At 40.2% G+C, this 23,223-nt stretch overlaps 1 protein-coding gene across 2 annotated transcripts in view; it reads left to right on the top strand.

Moving 5' to 3' along the window:
* Window positions 1-22,248, top strand: part of LOC149289497 (small conductance calcium-activated potassium channel protein 2-like) — a 42,606-nt gene extending 20,358 nt beyond the window's left edge. Inside the window, exons 4-8 of one of the 2 annotated variants that reach the window (XM_089490492.1) lie at window positions 9,250-9,391; window positions 10,643-10,753; window positions 11,221-11,348; window positions 21,025-21,099; window positions 21,966-22,248. In XM_089490492.1, coding sequence (XP_089346618.1) covers window positions 9,250-9,391; window positions 10,643-10,753; window positions 11,221-11,348; window positions 21,025-21,099; window positions 21,966-22,248 — 739 coding nt within the window. Of the gene's footprint in view, window positions 1-9,249; window positions 9,392-10,642; window positions 10,754-11,220; window positions 11,349-21,024; window positions 21,100-21,963 lie in introns of both variants that reach the window. The other variant, XM_089490493.1, reaches the window with a different exon arrangement.
* The last annotated feature ends 975 nt before the right edge of the window (window positions 22,249-23,223 follow it).

Here is a 23,223-nt window from a genome sequence, read left to right on the forward strand (position 1 = left end):
TAGTGAATGGAAATAGTTAAAATATGTTCCAAAAAGCACATGGGGCAGAATTACCAGATTTGGAAAAAATGGTTTTGAAATAGCAAAATGCTACTTGTAATTATTGCCCCATAACGTGCAGAAAAAAGCAAAAACATTAAACCATTGGATATTTCTAAACTCAGGACAAATAGTAGAATCTATTTAGCAGGTTTTTTTCATTGCTTTTTATAGATACATAAAAGATTTTTCAAGTAAAAGTCAGAAAAGGTCAGTAAATGGGAAAGAAGAAAATTATACCTAAACACGAGCACCGCAGAAATGTTAAAACAGTCATTGTCACTAAGGGTACAAAAAATAAAATCAGCCATTGTCACGAAGGGGTTAATAGAGCTGAGTAGGCCACACATTTCAAAGTCAAGCCAATCCAGCAGTGGAAGCACTGCTGTAAAAAACAATTGTTAACCCCTTAACAACAGAGATGTTTTTATTTTTGTACCCTTTGTTTAACATTTCTGTGGTGCTCATGTTTAGCTGTAATTTTTTTTTCATCTACTGTACCCACACAGGTTATATATTGTTTTTTTCCCCCAGGGCAAAAGGAGCTTTCTTGATTTTGATTGTATCATATAATTTACTATTAAAAATAGTATGGTGAAAATTGAGAAAAAAATAGCTAATGAAAAAGCCTGCTAAATAGATTCTGAGTTTAGAAATACCCAATGTTTTTGCTTTTTTTTTTTCAAGTTATACGCCATTAGTGTATTAGCTATTTTTATGCACTAATTCCACTACCAGCCTTTGTCAAACTTTGTGGTAATAATTTTCTTGCATTTTTTTCACACACATTTTACTACAGGAATGAATTTACAGTTCCTGGTATATGTCAGTTTTAAAGATCAACCCAATACTGCATGTGTTCAGCAGCATCTCCTGAGTACAGTGATACCATCCATGCATGGGTTTGTCAGGTCATTTTTTTTAACTCCCATGTACTATTTAGGGCTTCTTTGAAGCCAGGCACCGTATTTCCCCATGTATAAGACGCACCTTTTTTAGAAAAATTCGGGGTCTAAAAATTGGGTGTGTCTTATACAGTGGTGGTAGATTTTTATTTATTTATTTTTTTTTACCGGAAAGGGGACCTGCTGCTTACCTCTTTTGCTCAGCAGTGTCTCATGATCCGTTGAGGCGACACAGGAACCCAGTGGAGTCACGTGAATGCACACCGCATCAAATGACTCCGCTCAGTTCCTGTTCCTGCTCGAGCAACGCAGAGGGAAACAGCGCCCCCCACGGAAGTCTGCGAGCGGCACCAGAAGATCTGAAGTTCAGGTAAGGTGGGGGAGTAAATGAATGAATGTGTGTGTGTTTGTTAGCATGGATCCGTGTGTAGGGTTGCCTGCGTATGATAGGAGTGTGATTGCTAACAATTGCTAGCAGCTAACATCAATCACACTCCTATCATGCCCAGGCAGCCAGTACAATAACTTTATGTAATATTTTTTTTTTTCGGCCCCCAAAATTAAGGTGCGTCTTATACAAGGGAGCGTCTTGGGTAAATACGGTAGTTGTTAACCCCCATCAAACCATATTTGTTTGAAAATACTAGTATTTAAACCATTTCCATGCACTCATTTTACTACCAGCCTGTGGTCAACGTTTGCGGTAGTATTTTGTGGTAGTTTTTTTCATACACGTTGTACTACCTGGTATATTTCACAGCCAAAAGACACCCCTATATGTGTTCAGCAACATCTCCTGAATACATTGATGTCACCTATGTTTTTGTTTTATTTTGAAATTGTATTACATTTTTATAAATGTTTTAACTATTTTTCCTTTTTAGATTTTTTTTAGATTATTTAATTGTATTTCACTAATCACATGGTGATTAGTGAGATGGGCTCCATTGACCTCCATTGTGAGCTTCTGTACCTGGTGAGACCCTCTGAGAACACTTTAATTTGAATCAGCCCCTCCAGCTTGTTAGAGGCACTTCCGTAACACTGGATAAGCTTAGGAGGCAATCGTTGATATATAGCCTTTCAATATGATGAAAATAACCACTCCTAGGATGTCTGGATGTCTCGATGTTGAGGCATTGCAGCAACACCAACAGGTGTATAAAATCAAGCACATAAGCATTTCGATACACAAAGGTTGGCAGCAGAATGGGTCGTAATGAGGAGCTCTGTGACTTTAAACATGGCAAAAGTAAGTTTGTGAAATGTCTGCCGTGCTAGATCTAGCCCAGTCTAATGTAAATGCTATTATTGTGAAGTGAAAACGTCAAGGAGTAATGTATAGCACATACAAATCTACTGTCCTTTGTAGCATCACTCATAACAGTGTGGGCTGCCTCTGGAAGCAACATAAGCACAAGCATTGTGCATCAGGTGCTTTGTGAAATGGATTTCCATAGCAAAGCAGCTGCACACAAGGCAAATATCACTGTGCTCAATGCTAAGGGTTTGTTGGAGTGGTGTAAAGCACTGAAACAGTGGAAACTTGTTCTGTGGAGGTATGAATCCTACTATGTGGAAGTCTGATGGACGAATCCGGGTTTGGCGGACACCAGTAGAAAGGTGCCTACCAGTGTCTGCTATAAAGTTTGGTGAAGGATGGATAATGGTCTGGTGCTATTTTTCAGGGTTTGGGCTAGGTCCCTTATTTCCTGTGAAGGGTAATGTTAATTCTAGAGCATGCAAAGACATCTCAGGGAGTTGTATCCTTCCAACTTTGTGGCATCAGGGAAAGCCAGCATGACTGTGCTGCTGCGCACAAAGCAACGTCCATAAAGACATGGTTTGACCAATTTGGTGTGTAGGAACTTGAGTGGCCTGCTCAGAAACCTGATGTGAAGGGCACGCCTTGTACACCGGCTGGGTACACCTGTAGGTTCTACGATGCTTCCTGCCGGGACCAAAATGGTTAACCGGTTGAAGCGCTAGCCGACACTAGCGAGGAAGGGCTCAAGAACTGGTCCGGTGTCTTTAGCTTGGAGGCGTAGCCGAATACGGTGCTCTAATTGCCCTGAAAAGGACAATGAGTGATCCAGCGAGCCCCTGAAGCATTAGACAAGACTAATGTTCCAGGGAAGTAGCACACTTTATTGGGGAAACACACGGGCTTATATACAGGTTAGGTGAGATAAAAAAACATAAATCGTGTCCACATCTTCCCGCCCTGCCCAGACAGTCCGGCCCCACGCTTAGGCCACCGAGCCCCGCAATGTCCGTATGACTTTAGCCGTCATTCTCGGGATGATCCCGAAGGAGCGGCATCGTAAGATAGCCGGCGTGCGTAAGATAACCCTGGGACAAACAATACTGCCTGTGGTAAACAATAGAATGTCTCGGTCTTAATCAACCACCCTGATACTCTGACTCATGAAAGTCTATGGAGCTTAATTTGCATTGTCGTAAAGAATGGGTTCAGTGTGGTGCCTGATTAGGGAAAGTCATCCAACATACCTTATAATGTACAGCAATGTCATCCTACAGTTCTGCACATAAAGGAAGTTTACTGGTGCACCATGAAATAAAACCTTTGTACAGCAGTAACCTACATTACTTTATACAGAACTGTATTTAATGCTCAACTAGAGAAATATTAGTCCAACTGGTTCTGCTTTAATCTAAAAAATATACACAAACAAGGACATGTTAGGATCCTCAGAGCAAATTTTTCTGAAGTTAGTCATATTGTAACATGCTTCCTGAAGGATGTGTGTGTTACTTAGGCATTGCCATGCAGAATATGATTACTATATCTATGATCAACCTATGGAAGACTGAGGTACCTCACAACTGTATTTGTTTCAAAAGGCATTATCAAATTAAGTTAAAAAAAAACAAACAACTGCAGCAACCCCTAACTCTATACCCTTCTTTAATAACCCTGATCACCTTTCTTTCTTTCACTGCTTGGTTTTCATAAAACAGCTAGGTATGACTTTCATCTTTACTCATTCCAGATACTGTAAAAAGATTCAGGATGAAAAGTGATTCCTTCATTCTCAGTAACCCAGCATGCATTACTCAATAGAAACAATTTTTTCACTGCTAGAGGAGCTTCATCATAGCACCTGTGGCAGTGAAAGAGTTAACTGAAAATCATGGAGAGAGGCTTCATTTTTCCCTAATATTATTGCACTTAAAATGCATTTTTTATGATATTTTTAGGATTATATTCCCGTATTCCTCCTCTGGAGCTCTGGGGTATAACTTCCTTTATGTTCATTGGTGTCTGTGAATCAAGGCAATTCTTCAGTTGAAAAATATATATTTTATATTAACATACTTAAAGGGAAACTACATTGTTTTGTTTACTGTTATAATACTTACTTTTACCCACAATTACATATGGACATTTGTGGTTTGATTTTATGATCACTTATCAGTGATATTGTGGTATTTCTAACTACCTTACTTTTAGCAGCTTTATTTAAATGTAAAGTCCTCCTAACTACAATTATGTATTAAGTGGAAAAGGACATATAAAATATGTCTGTATTATTAAATGACCTATAAGACTCAGTTGATTGGACATATCCAAATATGTGTATCTTGCAACAAACATTATCTAAAACCTAGAATATCCAAACATTTAAAAAAACTGTTCTTATGCCATGAATTAATCAATCATCAATAAAAAAATAAAAGGTTTCCCTTTAAGTGTGATAAATAGAAGGATTTGTACTAGGTGGCTCGGTGATTTATATATATATATATATTTATTAGGTAGGGATTAAATATGTTTGTGGTGCAAAATGAAGAGCTTTATGCTTATATTATTTATAATACATAGCAGCAGGGTTAAAGAAAAAAATAATCTACAGTGAACATTGAGATTAAATAGTACCACTTTAGGAGTGATTATGTAAAGCAAAAGGAGGTGCAATATCATTTTGCATAGAAGACTAAGAAGATGTAATTGGTGATGTAATAGCAGGCAGTAGTTAAAATGTTACATTTGGCGTTATAAAGAGTACACAAAATCTGTTGAAATCCAGAGTTGTAAAAATACATGTAAAGTTATGTAAATTCTGGTGCAAAGTGAAAAGAAAGCTCTTACCAATGGATTGTTCCTGCTAATTGCACCATTCTGTTTGTTACTATAGTGGTGCACCATAATCACTTTTTATGCATAATCCTCAGTATATCTATAAATCAAGTTGTAGATGGGGATGCCACTAAACCGCTCTAGGTTTAGAGAAAAGTAGAGAGGCACATCAGGACAAATCACATAATTTTATTATGTGGAGCAAAGGTTCAGTTCCTACCATGGTGGGAGGTATTTTTTCTTTTAACATATTTTAACTTTTTTTATTTTATTTTACCCTTAGCCCATCCTTTTTGCCTTGATATGCAGACCCTGGCAACATGCAGCCATTATGGAAATGGCAAACTTCATAAGGCTCCAATTTCAAAGAAATAAAATGGGATTTAAAATCACAATGAAATTTTTTTATTATGGGGAAACAGATTATTGATCCAAGGAGAAATCTGACTGCCATTTTGGGGTCAAAATTGGAAAGAGCGAAACCGGGGTTTTTTTGCCTTCTTTTGGATCAAACAGCAACAAATTAACAGATATAGGAAAGGCTGAACTTGATGGACGCATGTCTTTTTTCAGCCTATGTAACTATGATTAGTCTGTAAATGCCACATAGACATTTCCTATTCTCCATTCAGAAGGGAAGAAGGAACTTTTACCAGGAAGAAAGTTCCTGGATGGTTGCAGCATGCCATAGACTGCCATCCATATGCCTTAGCATGCCCTGTTACATGCTATATGCCTGCGGCATGCATGTGAGGGTTTGGTGAAGCTCCTATTGCATTGAGATAGTCAGACATTAACCTCTTCATGCCAGAGAGGCTTCAGAGCTCAGTATAAAGCATGCAGACAGCATGGTCACACTTAAAGGCTGATTCTTACTGATTGAAAAGTAAGATGCAATGCGCTCTGTAATATTAACCATTTGATGAAAAAGGGCATGTTGGTTGTTTAAGATGTCAAATTCCACTGAATGGCATGATTAAAGGCCAATCCTTACTGGGACCAGTACTGTATGTACTAATAATTGTGGCACTTTTGAAGATCAATCCCTCCTTGAATGAAAAGTATCCAAACAACATTGTTATATGTAAATGCCTGCAATGGCTAAAACATACTTCTGACAATTATATGTTTAAAATAAGGTCTATCATCAACATTGTGTATACATATACAAGCACAATTCATCATCTTGCTATTTTTGTTTTTTACTGTCTGGGAAATTGATTCCAATAATCATGTGGAGGAGTTTGCAATTATAATATCTCTGTTTTCAAAAAATATTTATGCTATGTTGCAGCATAATTGGCAACGATTAACACAAATAAATCGACATTTATGGAGAAAAGGTATTGCAAAAACTGAAGTGATTTTCCTTTTTTACACGTCATACAGTACCAGATTTGCTATGGTTTTACAATGTTTACTAAAGTAAATGGTGCTCATAATATGAAAATCCAGGGCAAATCTGGACATTAAACTGATGTTACAATCATTGGCTCTTTCTTCCTTCCCCTACTCTGTCAACCAAACCTCGACATTCGCATTTCTTCCTCCTGTGCCAACCTCTTTATTTATTTCCCTTTTCTCTTTTCTTTAAGCCCTTTCTTCTCTGCAATATCCATTTGCCTCTTTTCTACATAAGGGAACAGTCATTTTTTTTACAAGACGGCTTCTTTATGTAACATCAAGTAGTTTACCTTTCACCTCTGCATTCTGTATTTATTATGTTAAAAATCATGCAGTTTCACTTGGCCCTACCCCTTTCAGGTTGATGGCACCATCATTATAATCTGAAAATGCTGAATGTATGTGTATTTACAAGTGCACAATTCAGCATTTTTAACAAGTTAAAGTTCACACAAGAAAGATATGCTGATGATAGATACCTTTTTATACATCAACTTATGTCAACGTGAGCCAACCGCAGGAACCTCTGAGAGACGGTTCTTATTAGAATTATGTTAATGGACGCTACATGTTTGGACAGACTTATCCTAAAATAAATGTGCATGAACACTGATATGTTTAAGGGTAAGTCCCTCTTCTTAGTCTGCGCTGGGTCCAAAGTGTTCTAAAGTCTGTAAAAATTGTACTAATTTTAGGCCAAAAGTATGTGGACATCTTACCATCACACCAATAGGAGCTTGTTAGACAGCCCATTGGCATTAATATGGAGTAGTCCCTACGCCACTCCCCTTTGAGGCTATAACAGCTTCTACTCATCTGGGAAGGCTTTCCACAAGATTGTGGAGTGTGTCCGTGCTGATTTATGGTCAAAAAGAGCATTTGTGAAATCAGGCATTGATGTTTAATGAGAAAGCCTGCCTCACATTGAGCATTTCAGTTCATCCCAAACATGTTCAGTGGGCTTAAGTTCAGGGCTCTGTGGAGGCCACTCAAGGTGCTCCACACCAAACTTGTCAATCTATGTCTTTATGGACCTTGTTTTGTGCGCAGGGGCACAGTCATGCTGGAACAGGACATGGTTTTCCAAAAACTGGTGCCACAAAGATAGAGACATACAATCTAAAATGTCTTTGAATGCTGAAGCATTAACATTACCTTTCACTGGAACTAAGGGACCTAGCCCAAACCCTGAAGAACCACCCAGGCTACCATCCTTCCTCCACCAAACTTTACAGTTGGCCCTATGCATTCTGGTAGGTAGGATTCTCCTGGCATCTGCCAAGAGCCGATTTCGTCCATCAGACTGCCAAATAATGAAGCATGGTTCATCACTCCCGAGCACATGTTTCCACAGCTCTATGGTGGTATGCTTTACACGACTCCAGCCTGCGCTTGGCATTGCAGAGAGTGATCTTTGGCAGCTGCTTTGCCATTTTCATAAAGCTCCCAATGAAAAGTGCTTGTACTGCTGTTGCTTCCAGAGGACAGGCGTTACCCCATTCTTTGACTGTGCGTAGTCTACCACTTTGTGGCTGAGCTGTTGTTTTTGGTCCATTTGTTTTCAGACGAAAATCGGGGGGGGGGGGAATTTTAATTTGGAAACAAAATTCTTTTGCCAGTGCCCACATTCACTTTTATTTAATCTCTCTCACTCAGCTTCATTCTTTTTCATTCCCTTTGTATCACTCTCTCTAAATGTTTTCCTGCCTTCTTTGCTAGCCACTTTTGCTTTAGTATCACCTTGTTTTTCATCTTTTTTCCTTCTGTCTCTAATATTCTCTCCTTTATCATCTATCTTTGTAGTCAGCATCTCCACACACATAACCTGGCCCAAACTTCCGCCAAAATGGTGGTGCTTCCAGTGAGGTCACCGAAAGTGCCGCCATTATGCTCTAAATGGTGGTGTTTTCGCTGACATGCTCTCTCTCTCTCGATCCTCCAATTGGGGGAGAGTAAATTAGCCACAAGTCCACCTTAGGGCAAAATGGCGGCACTTTCGATGACATTCTTCCCCCGATTGGAGGATCTGGGGAGATGATGTCCCTGGAAGCGCTGTCATTTTGGCGGACGTTCGCACCAGGTTATGACCACAGAGATATGGACAAAGCGAGAATATTTCGGCTGAATATTCTGAGATTGATTCGTGAGGGGTCAGGTTTAATTGTCGTGGCTTCATACGCATCATTGAAGTCGCCAAAATTCTGTTAATTTGCAATTCATACTAATCCAAATGAACAAGTTTACTCTTTAGTATGACTCATTTTACTGTGAATGGTTGTCTCTTTAAATGACATTCCCATGTGCTTGATTTGAGATACCTGTTAGCAATGGGTGTGGCTGAAATACCTAAACTCAAGGATTAGGAGGGATGTCCACAGACTTTTGGCCAGTGTACAATCCTTGCCATTTCAATGTATTTTGTGATATTACAAATGTTTCATACAGTATATGCTATTCTCATGTTAATTACAGGGGCAATTGGAAATATCGCTATCAGTACCATCCTTAAACCCTAACTACCCAGAAGTCTCATTTAGACATATAAAAAAGTAATTTATTTAGAAGAGATTTCAGGTTTTTACTGAGATTTGTAAATTCTTTATAGTCTTTTAAAACCAAACATTTTTACACAAATTCCCTTCAGGATTGTGCCTTTAACACTTGCCATGCTAGGTACCTGTATTTATTTTATTGTGGCACCAAAGTGCAATTTATCCAGAAACGATACATTTTTAGAAATAACCCATTTGCTTTGTCAGGCTTACTAGCTATCCATCTTTTATTTTCTTTCCCTGACAGATACCATGACAAACAGGAGGTGACCAGTAACTTTCTGGGTGCCATGTGGCTCATTTCAATTACGTTCCTGTCCATTGGGTATGGAGACATGGTGCCCAATACATACTGTGGCAAGGGAGTCTGTCTACTAACTGGCATCATGGTAAGACTGCCACTGTCTCTGATGTTATAATAGCTTCTGTTTTTGCCTTTAATGTCTTCTCTGTCTTGTTCTCTTCATCTTTTAACTTTCTACACTTCCACCCACCAACTTTCGTTCTTGCAAACAATCCACTCTCAACTCACATACAGTTAAATTAAAGGTAGCTCACGTGAGTTGATGCAACTCATGGATTCATTAATGTGAGTTGATGCAACTCATGGATTCATTAATCTGAGTTGCAAATGCGAGTTGTAATTTATCCAAGCACCCTTTGAGTCCCATGAAGGTTGACAATAAAATCACTGTCCATACCCTTTGGATTCAAAGGCTGCATCTTGTGAGGGAAAAACACATGTTCACTTACCTATACCCTAGATCATTGCCTCATTTAATTTTGTGATCTTCAGATGAGTACCGTATTGGCCCGAATATAGGCCACACATTTTCCCATAATTTAAATCTTTAAAGTGGGGGGTGCGGCCTATAATCGGGGTTTAGCATACTTACCTTCTCCAGGGTGTCTGGAAGACCAGATCAGAAGACTGCAGAGCGTTTTCTCTGCAACACGAGCAGAAACTTTAGTTCCGCCCTGATTTTTTTATTCCCAACGTTGATGTAGATGAGGCAGACTGGTGCAGGAAGTGGATGTCACGTCTGCTGCATCTACATCAATGTTGCAAAACTTTAGGTAAGGAGGGTGGGAGCATCCTACCATACATTAAATGTAAAAAAAAAAAAATAATAATAATAAAAAAATAAAATTATATATATATTTTTTTCTTTAAAATAGCACCAAACTATAAGGGTGCTGCCTATAATCGGGAGCGGCCTATATTCGAGCCAATACGGTATATGCAATCTTTCATTTAACTCTGATGCTGTCGTATGCCAAAGAATATGTAAATGTTAGCTTGAGAGAGCATATGACTGCAGTTGAGTTTGGACAGTGAAGTGAAGTTAACTCAACTGACCACATAATCAAATAGGGACATTTGTCTCTAAATTCTGTGTGCTTTTACATTCTAGTTCTTCTCTGTTGTGTACTATCATTACATGTAAACTCTTTGTACTATGACTTTCCTTCAATTTTTTCTGACGTCTTTATTACTACTTTTAGCCTGCATTTTCTTTACTTCTATGTGCCTTCTAATCCTTCTATCAGTGTTTCCCCTTTCTTTTCTTTCATTCCTTGTGTCACTCAATCTCTTTCTGCTCCATGCTTTGCACTGAGCCTGTCCTTTGCTTTCACAGGGTGCAGGCTGTACAGCTCTGGTGGTTGCTGTAGTTGCAAGAAAATTGGAGCTTACCAAAGCTGAAAAACATGTGCACAACTTTATGATGGACACACAACTTTCTAAGCGGGTACAGAGTGGCTTGGGTAGCAGGGCATGGGAAAAACGGAGTAAAAACAGAGAAAAATAGGGTCACATGGTAACATGGCATGTTTTAGGGGATCCAAAACTGTTGTACAGACCCTCAGTGGTCCTCAAAATAATACTATGATTGAAATAGATATCTGGGCTTTGTATAAAAGATTTTTGTGTCACATTCTGGCTATTGTAAATTGCACAGAGAACTGGAAGTTGCCCTTTAGATAAAATACTATTTGCAAACATTTTGAGATCATCTAGTACATACCACCATACCTGAGAACTCTCCAGGTTTAATGTCATTGGTCCCGCCCACTGACACCATGTCACGTTCCTGCTGATTGCTACCACACTTGCCTCTGTATATCCTGTGTCTTATTATGACCCATAGGTAGTATTGTTCGGGTACTGTAGTGCTCCCCTACAACTTCCTCATTCACTGTATTTTCTTCTGTGCAGGTGAAAAATGCAGCTGCCAACGTGCTCAGGGAAACGTGGCTCATCTACAAACACACCAAGCTTGTGAGGAAGATCGACCATGCTAAAGTACGCAAACATCAACGCAAGTTCCTGCAAGCGATTCACCTGTAAGTGAGAGGAAAGGAGAATAGAAGTGAGAGGAAAAAGAGAAGAACGAAGTGAAGGAATGTGAGAGAAAGAGAGAGAGAGGGTAAAAAGGAAGATAAATACAGAGGAATGGGAAAGGGTTGAGTACTGGGAGAGGCTGACAGAAGGTAATGGGGAAAAAAGAAAAGACAAATGAAGCAATCATTGAAAAATGAGTTGTGCACATTTTCGTCTGTTTAAATACATGTGTGTTTATTCTCTTACATAGGTGGACTCGCATACATAAACCTTGTTATACTCTACAGAGGGAAAATCTTATCTTATAATTTAAGTTTGCAATTGAAAATGGGGAAACTCCCTTGATTTCTCTTGATGGTTTCTATTGGTCCCAGAAATGTCTCCTAAACCCCTGTTAAGCTTAACAGAAAAAACTAACTTGGTCTTTTGCTTTAAATGCCATAAACATAGGCACCATAGTCAATGGCACTTTAAAAACATGCCTCTCACCAAACAGTATCAGTAATTTCAATTTGATAAAAAATAATTATAGTAACATGATATCATGAGCATGATATCATATCTGAACCACACAACATATGCACATTCTTCCTAATAGAGTTGGTGTAAGGCAGGCCATGCCAACTACAGTGGGGCAAAAAAGTATTTAGTCAGCCACCAATTGTGCAATTTCTCCCACTTAAAAAGATGAGAGAGGCCTGTATTTTTTACCCAGAATGGGGGGAAAGAATACAGGAAATCACATTGTAGGATTTCTAATGAATTCATTGGTAAATTCCTCAGTAAAATAAGTTTTTGGTCACCTACAAACAAGCAAGATATCTGGCTCTCACAGACCTTTCTTTAAGAGTTTCCTCTGTCCTCCACTCATTACCTGTATTAATGGCACCTGTTTGAACTTGTTATCAGTATAAAAGACACCTGTCCACAACCTCAAACAGTCACACTCCAAACCCCAATATGGCCAAGACCAAAGAGCTGTTGAAGGACACCAGAAACAAAATTGTAGACCTGCACCAGGCTGGGAAGACTGAATCTGCAATAGGCAAGCAGCTTGGTGTGAAGAAATCAACTGTGGGAGCAATCATTCGAAAATGGAAGACATACAGGACCACTGATAATCTCCCTTGATCGGGGGCTCCACGCAAGATCTCACCCCGTGGTGTCAAAATGATCACAAGAACGGTGAGCAAAAATCCCAGAACCACACGGGGGGACCTAGTGAATGACCTGCAGAGAGCTGGGACCAAAGTAACAAAGGCTACCATCAGTAACACACTACGCTGCCAGGGACTCAAATCATGCAGTGCCAGGCGTGTCCCCCTGCTTAAGCCAGTACATGTCCGGGCCCGTCTGAAGTTTGCTAGAGAGCATTTGGATGATCCAGAAGAGGATTGGGCGAATGTAGAAGGTAGAACTTTTTGGTAGAAACTCTCACTGCTCTAGAGGAGATCTGCATGGAGGAATGGTCCAAAATACCAGCAACAGTGTGTGAAAACCTTCTGAAGACTTACAGAAAATGTTTGACCTCTGTCATTGCCAACAAAGGGTATATAACAAAGTATTGATATGAACTTTTGTTATTGACCAAATACATATTTTCCACCATAATTTGCAAATACATTCTTTAAAAATCAGACAATGTGATTTATGGACTTGTCTCATTCTGTCTCTCATAGTTGAAGTGTACCTATGGTGAAAATTACAGGCCTCTCTCATCTTTGTAAGTTGGACAACTTGCACAATTGGTGGCTGACTAAATACTTTTTTGCCCCACTGTATGTTTAAGTTTACTTTTTAATGAGTAGCAGGCTTCAGCTAATAGGCAATGTAATGGTTTTCTTATTGTCATCTATGATTTTTATATTATGTTGATATGTTTAACTTTAGTGTTAACTTCAGAATTCATTACTTGTCTCAAATGAGAAAACAAGGCAGAAATCTGTACTTTAATCTGATTCGCTTCTCCCTTTTGCAGTTTTGCTGCTCACACTGATATTAGTAAGATAGATTTTCTTTAAAGCACACCATTTGTCAGTTTGATTTGTCTCCACACTGCTCTATAAATATTTCAAAACATAATTGGAATATAAACAAGATCAGTATATAACATGCTATATAAAGTACCGTATTGTTAGGACCCTACCGGTCGTCGGCGGGGGTTCTCGCACAGCGGCGACACCGCCGGGCGCCCGCGTCCTCGGCCATGTGTCCGTCGGGTCCCAACCCGTCGGCGACGGAGGTCCTCATCCGGCGGAGTCCCCGCCGAGCAACTACATCCTCGGCCGCACGGCACGGCATCTCCGTGCCGCGGGCCGCGTCCCTGGTCTCCGTTGCGGCGGCAGCCGCACGCGACAGACGCCAGGACTAGCAGTATGGCGGGGGGCGGGTCCTGCGGTCCCAGACCGCTGCTGGCAGCCAGGGGGGGGCGTGTCCTGCAGTCCCAAACCTCTACTGACAGCCAGGAGAGGCGTGTCCTGCGGTCTAACTGCAGAGGGGAGGGATTAGGGACTAATTGACAGCCACAGAGAGAGGAGGGGTTAGAGGAGGAGTAACAATTAGGCGGGCTATTTAAACCTGCAACCCTGTACCTTCAGTACTTGGTTGTTCAAGTTCCCTACCGGATTCCTATACCCTGTTGCTGTTTCTGCTCTATTTGGATTATACGGACTTTTGACCCTTGGCTGGATTTCTGGACTTTGTTTTTGGATTACCCTTGTTGTACTGCGAACCTTCTGATTCGATTACATGGACTTTTGACCCTTGGCTATATACTGGACTTTGTGTGTTGGATTACCCTTTACTTCACTCCCTTGCACCCGGTGTCTCTCTGCGCTGCGCTCCGATCCCAACTCAGCTCTGACACGTATTTCCACATGTATAAGACGCATTTTAGAAAAAATTGGGGTCTAAAAACTGGGTGCTTCTTATACAGTGGTGGTAGATTTGAATTTTTTTTTTACCTGAAAGGGGACCTGCTGCTTACCTCTGTGTTGCTCAGCAGCGTATCTTGATCCGTCGAGGTGACACAGGAACTCAGTGGAGTCACGTGAATGTACATCACATCACATGACTCCGCTCCGTTCCTGTTCGAGCAACGCAGAGGGAAACAGCGGCCCCCACGGAAGTCTGTGAGCGGCACCAGAAGATCTGCAGTTCAGGTAAGGGTGGGGGAAGTAAATTAATGAATATATATGTGTGTGTGTGATAGCATGGATCCGTGTGTAGGGGGCACAGGGAGGGGAAACAGGGAGGCTAAAAGTGATGTGCATGTACTGGCTGCCTGAGCATGATAGGAGTGTGATTGCTAACAATTACTAGCAGCTGACATCAATCACACTCATATCATGCCCAGGCAGCCAGTACAATAGCTTTGTATTGTATATATGTATACAATATGTATGTATATATATTTTTTTATTTCGGGCCCCAAAATTAAGGTGTGTCTTATACTTGGGGAAATACGGTATATGTGAAAAGCTCGAACTAATTGAGTTAATTCACTTGATAATTGAAAAATATGTGCTTGTGAACATAGGGCTGCCTGTATATATCAACAGGCCATTAAAAACAGGAAGTTAGCCATAACTTGATGGAATAACCTGACCAGAATTTTTCAAAAAAAAGGTGATTTTGCATTTTTAGAAGGAGTCCCTAATTTTGCTGCATTAGAACATTGCAGGCCCCATTACTATTTATCGTACAATCTGCATATTGGTCAAGTGCCGATATTTACATGTTTTTAATACACATGGGACTTGGAGAGTAAGTTTCATACTCGTTCAAATAATGATCACTCCTTTACTTTTCTTACCTTCGGCTAGAAACCAGGGCTGCCTGTCTCCCATCCACACCGCCCATTCTTCCCATCTCTGTCAACTTTCCACACATTTCTCCTTAGATTATGCCCATACTAAGGTTATACACAAAAAGAGGTTGGAATGCAGCACTCAGCAGTGAAATGGTGCACGAGCCAGGGTACCACCAAGTCCCTCAATAAATCCAAAATAAAGAAGCAGAGGCTCAGCACTCAAATGATAAGGTGAGTTTATTTCACGCAGGCAACGTTTCGACGCACAGGTCTAAGGCTTGAGAAAGACCTGTGCGTCAAAACGTTGCCTGCATGAAATAAACTCACCTTATCATTTGAGTGCTGAGCCTCTGCTTCTTTATTTTGGACATACTAAGGTTGTATCCCACCTACCAGTAAACTTAAGACAGAAGTATGCAAATCAGCACATTTTAATAAAGTCCCAGGCACCAGCCCTTAGAATGGCACTAAACTCACCTACCGAGTACAGAAAGTCCTTCAAAATGCAGATAAGGACATGGACAAGGAAGAGGTCAGCTTAGCTCAAAGTAATTTCCTAACAAGTCAAGCTGAACCAGACTCACTTAGCTCTAAGAGAACAACATGGTCTTACATTCTAGCTATTTTTTTCCCCTTAATTATGAAACCTTTTTTTCCACAAATATACAGGTGACCTACCGAATTTTCTGCTTCCAGCTGTCTTATACAGCACTTTCATCCATGTGTTCTGGGATCTCATGCACAAGAACATACCAACACGAATCTGGGGTGGTGTGGGGTGGACACTGCTAAAAATGGAAAGTTACTGGTAGAAAAAGTGGGTAAGGAGCCTTGGCTCAGAGATTTTTAAACAGGTCTCCCATGCCTTGCTTTATACCTTAGACGTTGTAAAGAAGTACTTGTCGCTTAATCCAACATCAGTTGAGCAGTGAATCAATGTGACGCCCCTTATATATATATATATATATATATATATATATATATATATTGTGATCCTGCACCCACACAGGGTACCAAACAGCACGGTCCTCTAGGGTATTAACGCCACATCTCAGTTAGGTAATCGCCCACGATTTATTTGTAGTCCACGTATGAAGACATTTACAGGATTACATAGAACACAAATTCACTACAAACAAAAGCCTAGCTCGTCTGAGCACTTACTAACATATAACTCCCTAACTACTAAGGGTCTAAACTAAAACAAAACATAATCCCACCAACCTCTTTGATGGTCTCTTTTGTGCATAGCAAGCTCTGCTGCTTCCAAACAAACTCTCTCTTTTTTCCCTCTGTCCAACAGGTCAGGTTATATTGCAGTCAGTGCAGCTAATTACTTGCAGCTGACCAGTGCATTGGAGTCAGCTTAAACTCCTGGCCTGGAACCTGTGTCAGTCCAGGTGCATGTAAACAGCGGGGTGGAGAACCAGCCTGCCCTATATGTCGTAGAAAACCCTGCAAAATCGAGGAGGAATGTATACCCCTTCCACGACAACACCCCGCACCTTGTTACAATATATATATATATATAAAATTATCATATATGGTAAAATGTCCATCAAAATATACAATTTTATAGAAACATGACAAGGTCAAATTCTGTGTGTGAACCTTGTAAAGTGTCTAAGTTATAAAGCCATTCCATTTCTTTCTTTCCCACTTCCTTAATACTATTGCCTCCTCCCCAATGTTTTTTAACCTTATCTATGGCGCAAAAAGGTATACCCTTAGTGTATTTGTTGTGACATTCTAAGAAGTGTTTTGACACTGAGTGTTGTGTAACACCTTTTTTGAGATTTCTAATGTTCCTCTAACCTCTTCTATAATGTGTGGGAGATCCTTCCAGTGCTGCCATCACAAGTTTTAGGGTCCCTTACAGAACAAATGGTCACTCCCCTTCCCCAGATTAGCGGATGAGATTACACACACAGGTATATATATATATATATATACACACATACACTGATTCACAAATGCACACCCCTTCACGTACACATAAAATACATTTTGCATTAAAGAGATTATTAGGAAGCTATTACCAGACATGAGCAGTCCCAGACAATTAACACCCTCCATTACCCGACATTAGCATCTCAGACAATTGACCCCTTCCATTACCAGACATAAGCAGTTTCAGACAATTACCCCCTCTAATATCCGATATTGCACAGACACACAGTCATACTCTTGTGCTTTAAACGTTTTACAAACTCAAAAGGTTTGATGTCCGTGAAAAAAGGATTTCTGGGTCAAAAAGTTATTACTTTTTTGTTCTCTTTGATTTAATAGGTATATATTTGCTTCCTGAGGTTTTCAGAGAGGTTTTTAGAGGCGCTCCAAGTTTGAAACAAAAACTCACAAGGAGCTATACCTCTAAAATCAAAGAGAAAAAAGTAATCACTTTTTGACCCAGAAATCCATGCTTTTGGGGTACCACTAAGTCCACAAAGCACTGTTTTTTGTTTTTATGGCCCCCCCTACAGCATGCTGTGCCCCCCCTTGTGCCCCCTCAATTGAAATGCCGTCTTTTTTTTTTTTTTATAGGCGCGGAGCCTCAGGGCCGTCTTTAATGCCTGCAGCATCCGCAGTGGGCCAGCCGAACTGGCCGGCACACCGAGATGCCATTGCAGCCGATGCGGCTGTGACTCTTGAAGCGGCGGTTAGACACGCTGGCCGCTTTAAAATCATTAAGCGGCCAGCGTGCCTGCACAGTGCCGCCCAGTGTCCTGTTCCGTGTGACTCCGCATTGTCAATGTGATGGGCCGCTCAAGGTGGCGGAGTCACACGGAACAGTTCCTCGTGACAGGTAGAAGAGCACATTGGAGGACAGCAGCAGTGAAGGATGGCAGCAAAAACTTATTAAAAAAATAAAAAAGTTGGGGTAATAGGAGGAAGGGGGGGGACTGCATTGGGACAACAATTAAATACAAAATGGGGGTGGCTAGGGGGTATAAGTACACAACAGGGTGGTTGGGGCACCACATAAATCAATACACAAAGGTGGGGGGTGGGTGGCTGGGTTCAATATACATGGGTGAGTTATTAACAATGCAAAGGGGGGCATCAATACACAAGGGAGGGAGGCTGGCTGGGGACATCACATAAATCAATACACAAGGGTGTTGGGGCATAATGCACAAAGGGGGCTGGCTGGGGGCACAAATCCACATGGGGCAATACAAAAGGGGCATAATGTACAAAGGGGGCTGGCTTGGGGCACAAATCCACATGGGGCAATACCCAAGGGTGTGGGGAGAAATACATTAAAACCAAAGGGGGGCTGGCTGGGGCATCAATCCACAAGGGGGGAAAACAAACAAACAGCAAACCAGTGTGGAAAGCATTTTGATGTGGCAGAGCCTGTCCTGGTGTGTGTGTGTTTGGGTGTCTGTGTTGCAGAGCCTGTACCGGTGTCATGGCGGGCTGTTTGGGGACAAAATTGGCTCACGCTGGGCTGTTTGGGGACAAAGTTGGCTCACTCTCGACTGTAATTTGTTAATGTTATTTTGGTGCTGGTCGGGTTCTATGTGGGCAGTGTGGACACCAGGGCTGGTGAGCTGCATCCTGTGAGCTATGCCTGTAATTTAGGGGGTTTTATCTATACCGTTAATGCTTAGTAGTTATGTGATTTCCAGTTGATCTGTACCTGCAAAGCTGGGTTTGTGTTATTCTGTTGATCTGTATCTGCTATGCTATGCTTCCATACATTATTTATGTATACCTGCAACTACAGGGTTTTTATTTCTTATTCAGTTGATCTATACATGCACGTGCTGTTTACATGTGTTGTTTATTTGATCTATACCTGAACTACAGGGTGTAAGTAAAAGAGCGGTATGGTTTAGTGAATGAGGGGACAAAGGGATGATTACATTGAGGACCTCTCAATGTCACGGTGCAGTCAGAAGGACTGACTCACTGTCTTCCCCTGATCTGCAGTCAGTGTGGCAAATATATTTTTCTTGGTGTGGTAGCGGAGGGAGTGATTGCATGCAAGGGAGCATTGAGCGGGCCCAAGGAAATGCTTGAGTCCAATTTTTTCACTATAAAATATATTGGTTTAATATTTATATATATTGGCAGCAGGGTCTAATATTAATATATTATACCCTGCTGCCGATATATAAGTATATATATCCGCAGCAGGGGCTAATATTAATATATATCCGCAGCAGGGGCTAATATTAATATATATCGGAAGCAGGGTGTAATATTTCTATATATCTGCAGCAGGGGCTAATATTTATATATATATTTCATATATATTTCAAATATAAATAATATTTCAATCACTTCAAAGAGATAAGTACATATGATGTAGTTAAAAATGCACGTCTAACGCATATATATATATATATATATATATATATATATAGTATATGTACCGTTTTATAATTGGCCCCCCTACTTTGGTCCCTGGCCCCCCATGTGCCCCCCTAAATATGAAAGCTGGAGACGCCACTGCAATAGATATTTTCTTCCTCACACTTTGTCTTGAGAGAAAGAATACATTCATGTTCAAGGAACACTCTGAATACCAAGCTAGCTTCTAATGACTAGTTTACAATGTGTGGTTAACCACAAGTTCTTCTGGCTTATTTTACCAGGCTAATTTAATCGAAAATAGCTAATAATCATTTTTAATAGCTTTTATAATGTTTGATTATCCTCTATTAAGGGCTTTGCATGTGATTTTCACAGGTAACCTTCCAAACATTTCCTCAACCAGCACTGTAAATTAGATGTGTTACAGCATGCTGCTTATTGTCCTGTTTGTTATCGACAACAAAAAAACTGTTGTGTTTTGTCTTTGTTTTGCTAATTCATCCCCTACAGGGCTCAGAAGTAAGTTCCTATTTCCCTTTCTTTTCCCTCCGAGCCAAAAATTTGCCTTTTTTCAGGTTTCTGTATCAATGCTTGCCTGCATGGAAATCTGACCCCAGTACAATCTTGGTTCCCATCTCTCAAATCGTGGTTTTTCATTCACTGAAGAATGATGAAACCTGGTTGTTCATAATTTCCTTTCTCCTAATCTGATGCTGCTTTGTATAATGATTCAGGGTTACTTAATAATTTATTTTGCTTGACAAATAATTTAATAGAAACCCCATTACTTTTGTAGCCTGCCCAAGGATAGCAGTCATATGGGCATTTTACAAATGATCTATTAACATTAGATAGAAAGGCCTAAGTGTGTGTTATCTGTGGATAGTCCTACAATGGCCCTCCGAGTCTACTGGCTGATAATCTGAAGCAAGGTGGCAATTTACCTAAAACAATAAACTGAACCTTTCGAAGGCTTTTAACACTCACAGCCTCACAGGGATGTTTTTGAGACCTGGGCATGCCATTTACACAGAAGCAGACTCTGCATCATGTTATAGAGCAGCACATTCATTTTCAGGACGGGTTGCGGTGGCTGTTGCAGCTTTACACCAACTTCTGCTTTGACGCCTGGGTTGTCAGCGATGGTCACATACAACAGACAATGCATATTTATGCATGCAAAGATGCTTATGTACTTGCAGTATTTTCCCCTTTAAGGGAGGTTCAAGGCTTTGCAAACCTCTTGCAATAATCAATTCTTAACTTGTGCTATGCAGATTTTAACTTTGTGCTCACTCATTTCAAAAAATAACTTTGCATGGTCCGATACATAAGCACAAATGGCAGATTATTAACCCTGTCAGTGCTAGATATTATTGCTACCAGATATATTTGTGCTGGAAGGGTTAATGTTTTTTTATCTGCTTTGGTTTTCTTTTTTGTGGGTGCAGGAAAAATGTCAGTGGCTTTGCATGTGTCATGTAACTGGGTGTCAGGAAGGCCAATCTCCCATGTGAGCTTCATTGTCTTCTCCCCTTTAGGTTGCGAAGTGTGAAAATGGAGCAAAGAAAACTCAATGATCAGGCCAACACCTTGGTAGATCTAGCAAAGGTGAGTGCAATGTAGTGGTAACATTGACCATCACAACACTGGACCCCATAACCTCATTGATGAATACAGGCTTCCCTAGTAGTTTAAATTAAGTTATTGAGACAAACTCCCATTAAGGTCAGCTCAATGCAGGGCAACACAGACTTCTTTAGCTTCTATTGGAAAGACTTATATATATATATATATAAAAACACCAAATAAGCAAACATTCTTCCAGATTGGAAGAACGGATAATGATTTCTGTTATTAAAAATGAAAATTAGCTCTTCTGCCTTACCATCCTCTGTACAGAAAAGTACTGGTAGAAATGTAATTCTTAGAGGAGTAAGCCAGCCAGTGTCCCAGGACCTTTGTGTGGACTTCACGGTAATACAATTTTACATGTCAGAGGAGGCTATTTGTCTATAAACAAAATGTTTTCAGCCTGGCTGAAGAGTTTCTAAATCACTATGTAAGAAATTGTGATATTTGTCTTTATATACTACTTGTAACCATTACTTATACAATATGATATGGTGCTTAGGGTTCCAGTGCAGTTATTAAGTGTTCACAAAACAACCACTATTTTTGTTTATGGCAACTTTGGCAATGGAAGTTATGACCTGCAGGTCAGGAGCCTAAACAGATTTTGGTTCCATCAGCACAGAACACACAATATCCATGTCTAAGTGAAACAGGCTTTTTGTGGCGAGGAAGTCACATCACAACTTTACCACATAATGTTGGTAGTGACGTCACATCATAAATGAACCCCACTTATATCATTACCATATTCTTTCCCAATACCTTGGGAGCAGAATGTTTTATATATATATATATATATGTAGTACATTTTTAGTAACTTACTTTGTTTGTTACTTTCAATGTAGACGCAGAATGTGATGTACGACCTCATGTCTGATCTACAAGAACGTAACGATGACCTTGAGAAGAGGATAATAACCTTGGAGACTAAGATTGACTCCTTAAATGCCTCCCTCCATGCTCTGCCAGGGCTCATCGCTCAGGCCCTGCTCAGAGAACAGGGAGAACTCTTCCTTCTTCGCTCTCACCGTCCCTTTCCCCCATCTAACAGCTCGGACAATTCGTGGAGTCCCCCACGCAGGCGTACCTCTCCTTCCACCGCCCCCCACACCTCTTCAGACAGTGGCTAAAGAGGGGAGTGGAAAGATGAAGTCTTGATTGGGAATAGTAGAGTGAAGACTCACTAATTATCCATAGCCACTGTGTGGTTTGATTATGTCAGCTTTTTTTCTTAAAAGCCTTGGATATTTGTTAACCCCTGCGGGTTCTTTTGAAAATGCTGGAGTGAAAGTTCTATCAAAATTAACAAAAAATGTTTGTGTAAACACGCACACGTGTGTACGCGCAGTGGCGCGATTATCCCCTACTTGCAATATACTGGTAGCTGAGTATAAGCAGTCATGGGGTAAGGTCCAGTCTAGACAGATTTCTTAAATAACCCGCAAATTATTTTTCAAAATGAAATTTATTTTCTTGAAAAAGTAGGAATCAATTGGCTGCCTGATTTTATTTTTAATGTATTTTCAGAGTTCTTGCAGTCTTAGTTTTCCACAGACAGTGGGCAGGCAGCCATATTTTTTTTGTTTTACAAAATATATTTTGGAAAGGCTAGAAAATTGAGGAGGGTCTCTGTCTACGACCCCCTTTGATATTATGGGCTTAAGTGTAAGTGGACTTTAGGTTGGTGAACGTGCGTGTGGGTGTTTACATACATAAATATATGTAAGCATGTATATGTATATATATATATATATATACATACTGAATAAAGCAGAACTTTTTTTAAAACTTTCGTTGCTGGAGTAGTGTAACATGTAATATACCAGTGTTACTGCCCCACTGGGTGGCAAGTATTTAAGTAGAGTGGCTAGGTGGATGACACTTGAGATTGGCACCAAGTTCTTAGAAAAAATGGAAGAAAAGAAAATGAAACTGATAAACTGACTGATAAAGAAAACATAAGAAACATTTAAAAGAACAATCATTTCCCTCCAAGTAGTAAAATTGAGATAGCTAAAGTAGTAGAATGTTTGCTTATTTAACTCTCCCAACAGTCTTTGCTTAGTTTAATGTTTTACTGTAGTTTAACTGTAATTTTCCAATGG

The sequence above is a fragment of the Sceloporus occidentalis genome, unplaced genomic scaffold, assembly GCF_023333645.1.
Source record: "Sceloporus occidentalis isolate IW3139 unplaced genomic scaffold, rSceOcc1.0.p SCAF_45, whole genome shotgun sequence".
NCBI classification, from domain to species: Eukaryota; Metazoa; Chordata; class Lepidosauria; order Squamata; family Phrynosomatidae; genus Sceloporus; species Sceloporus occidentalis.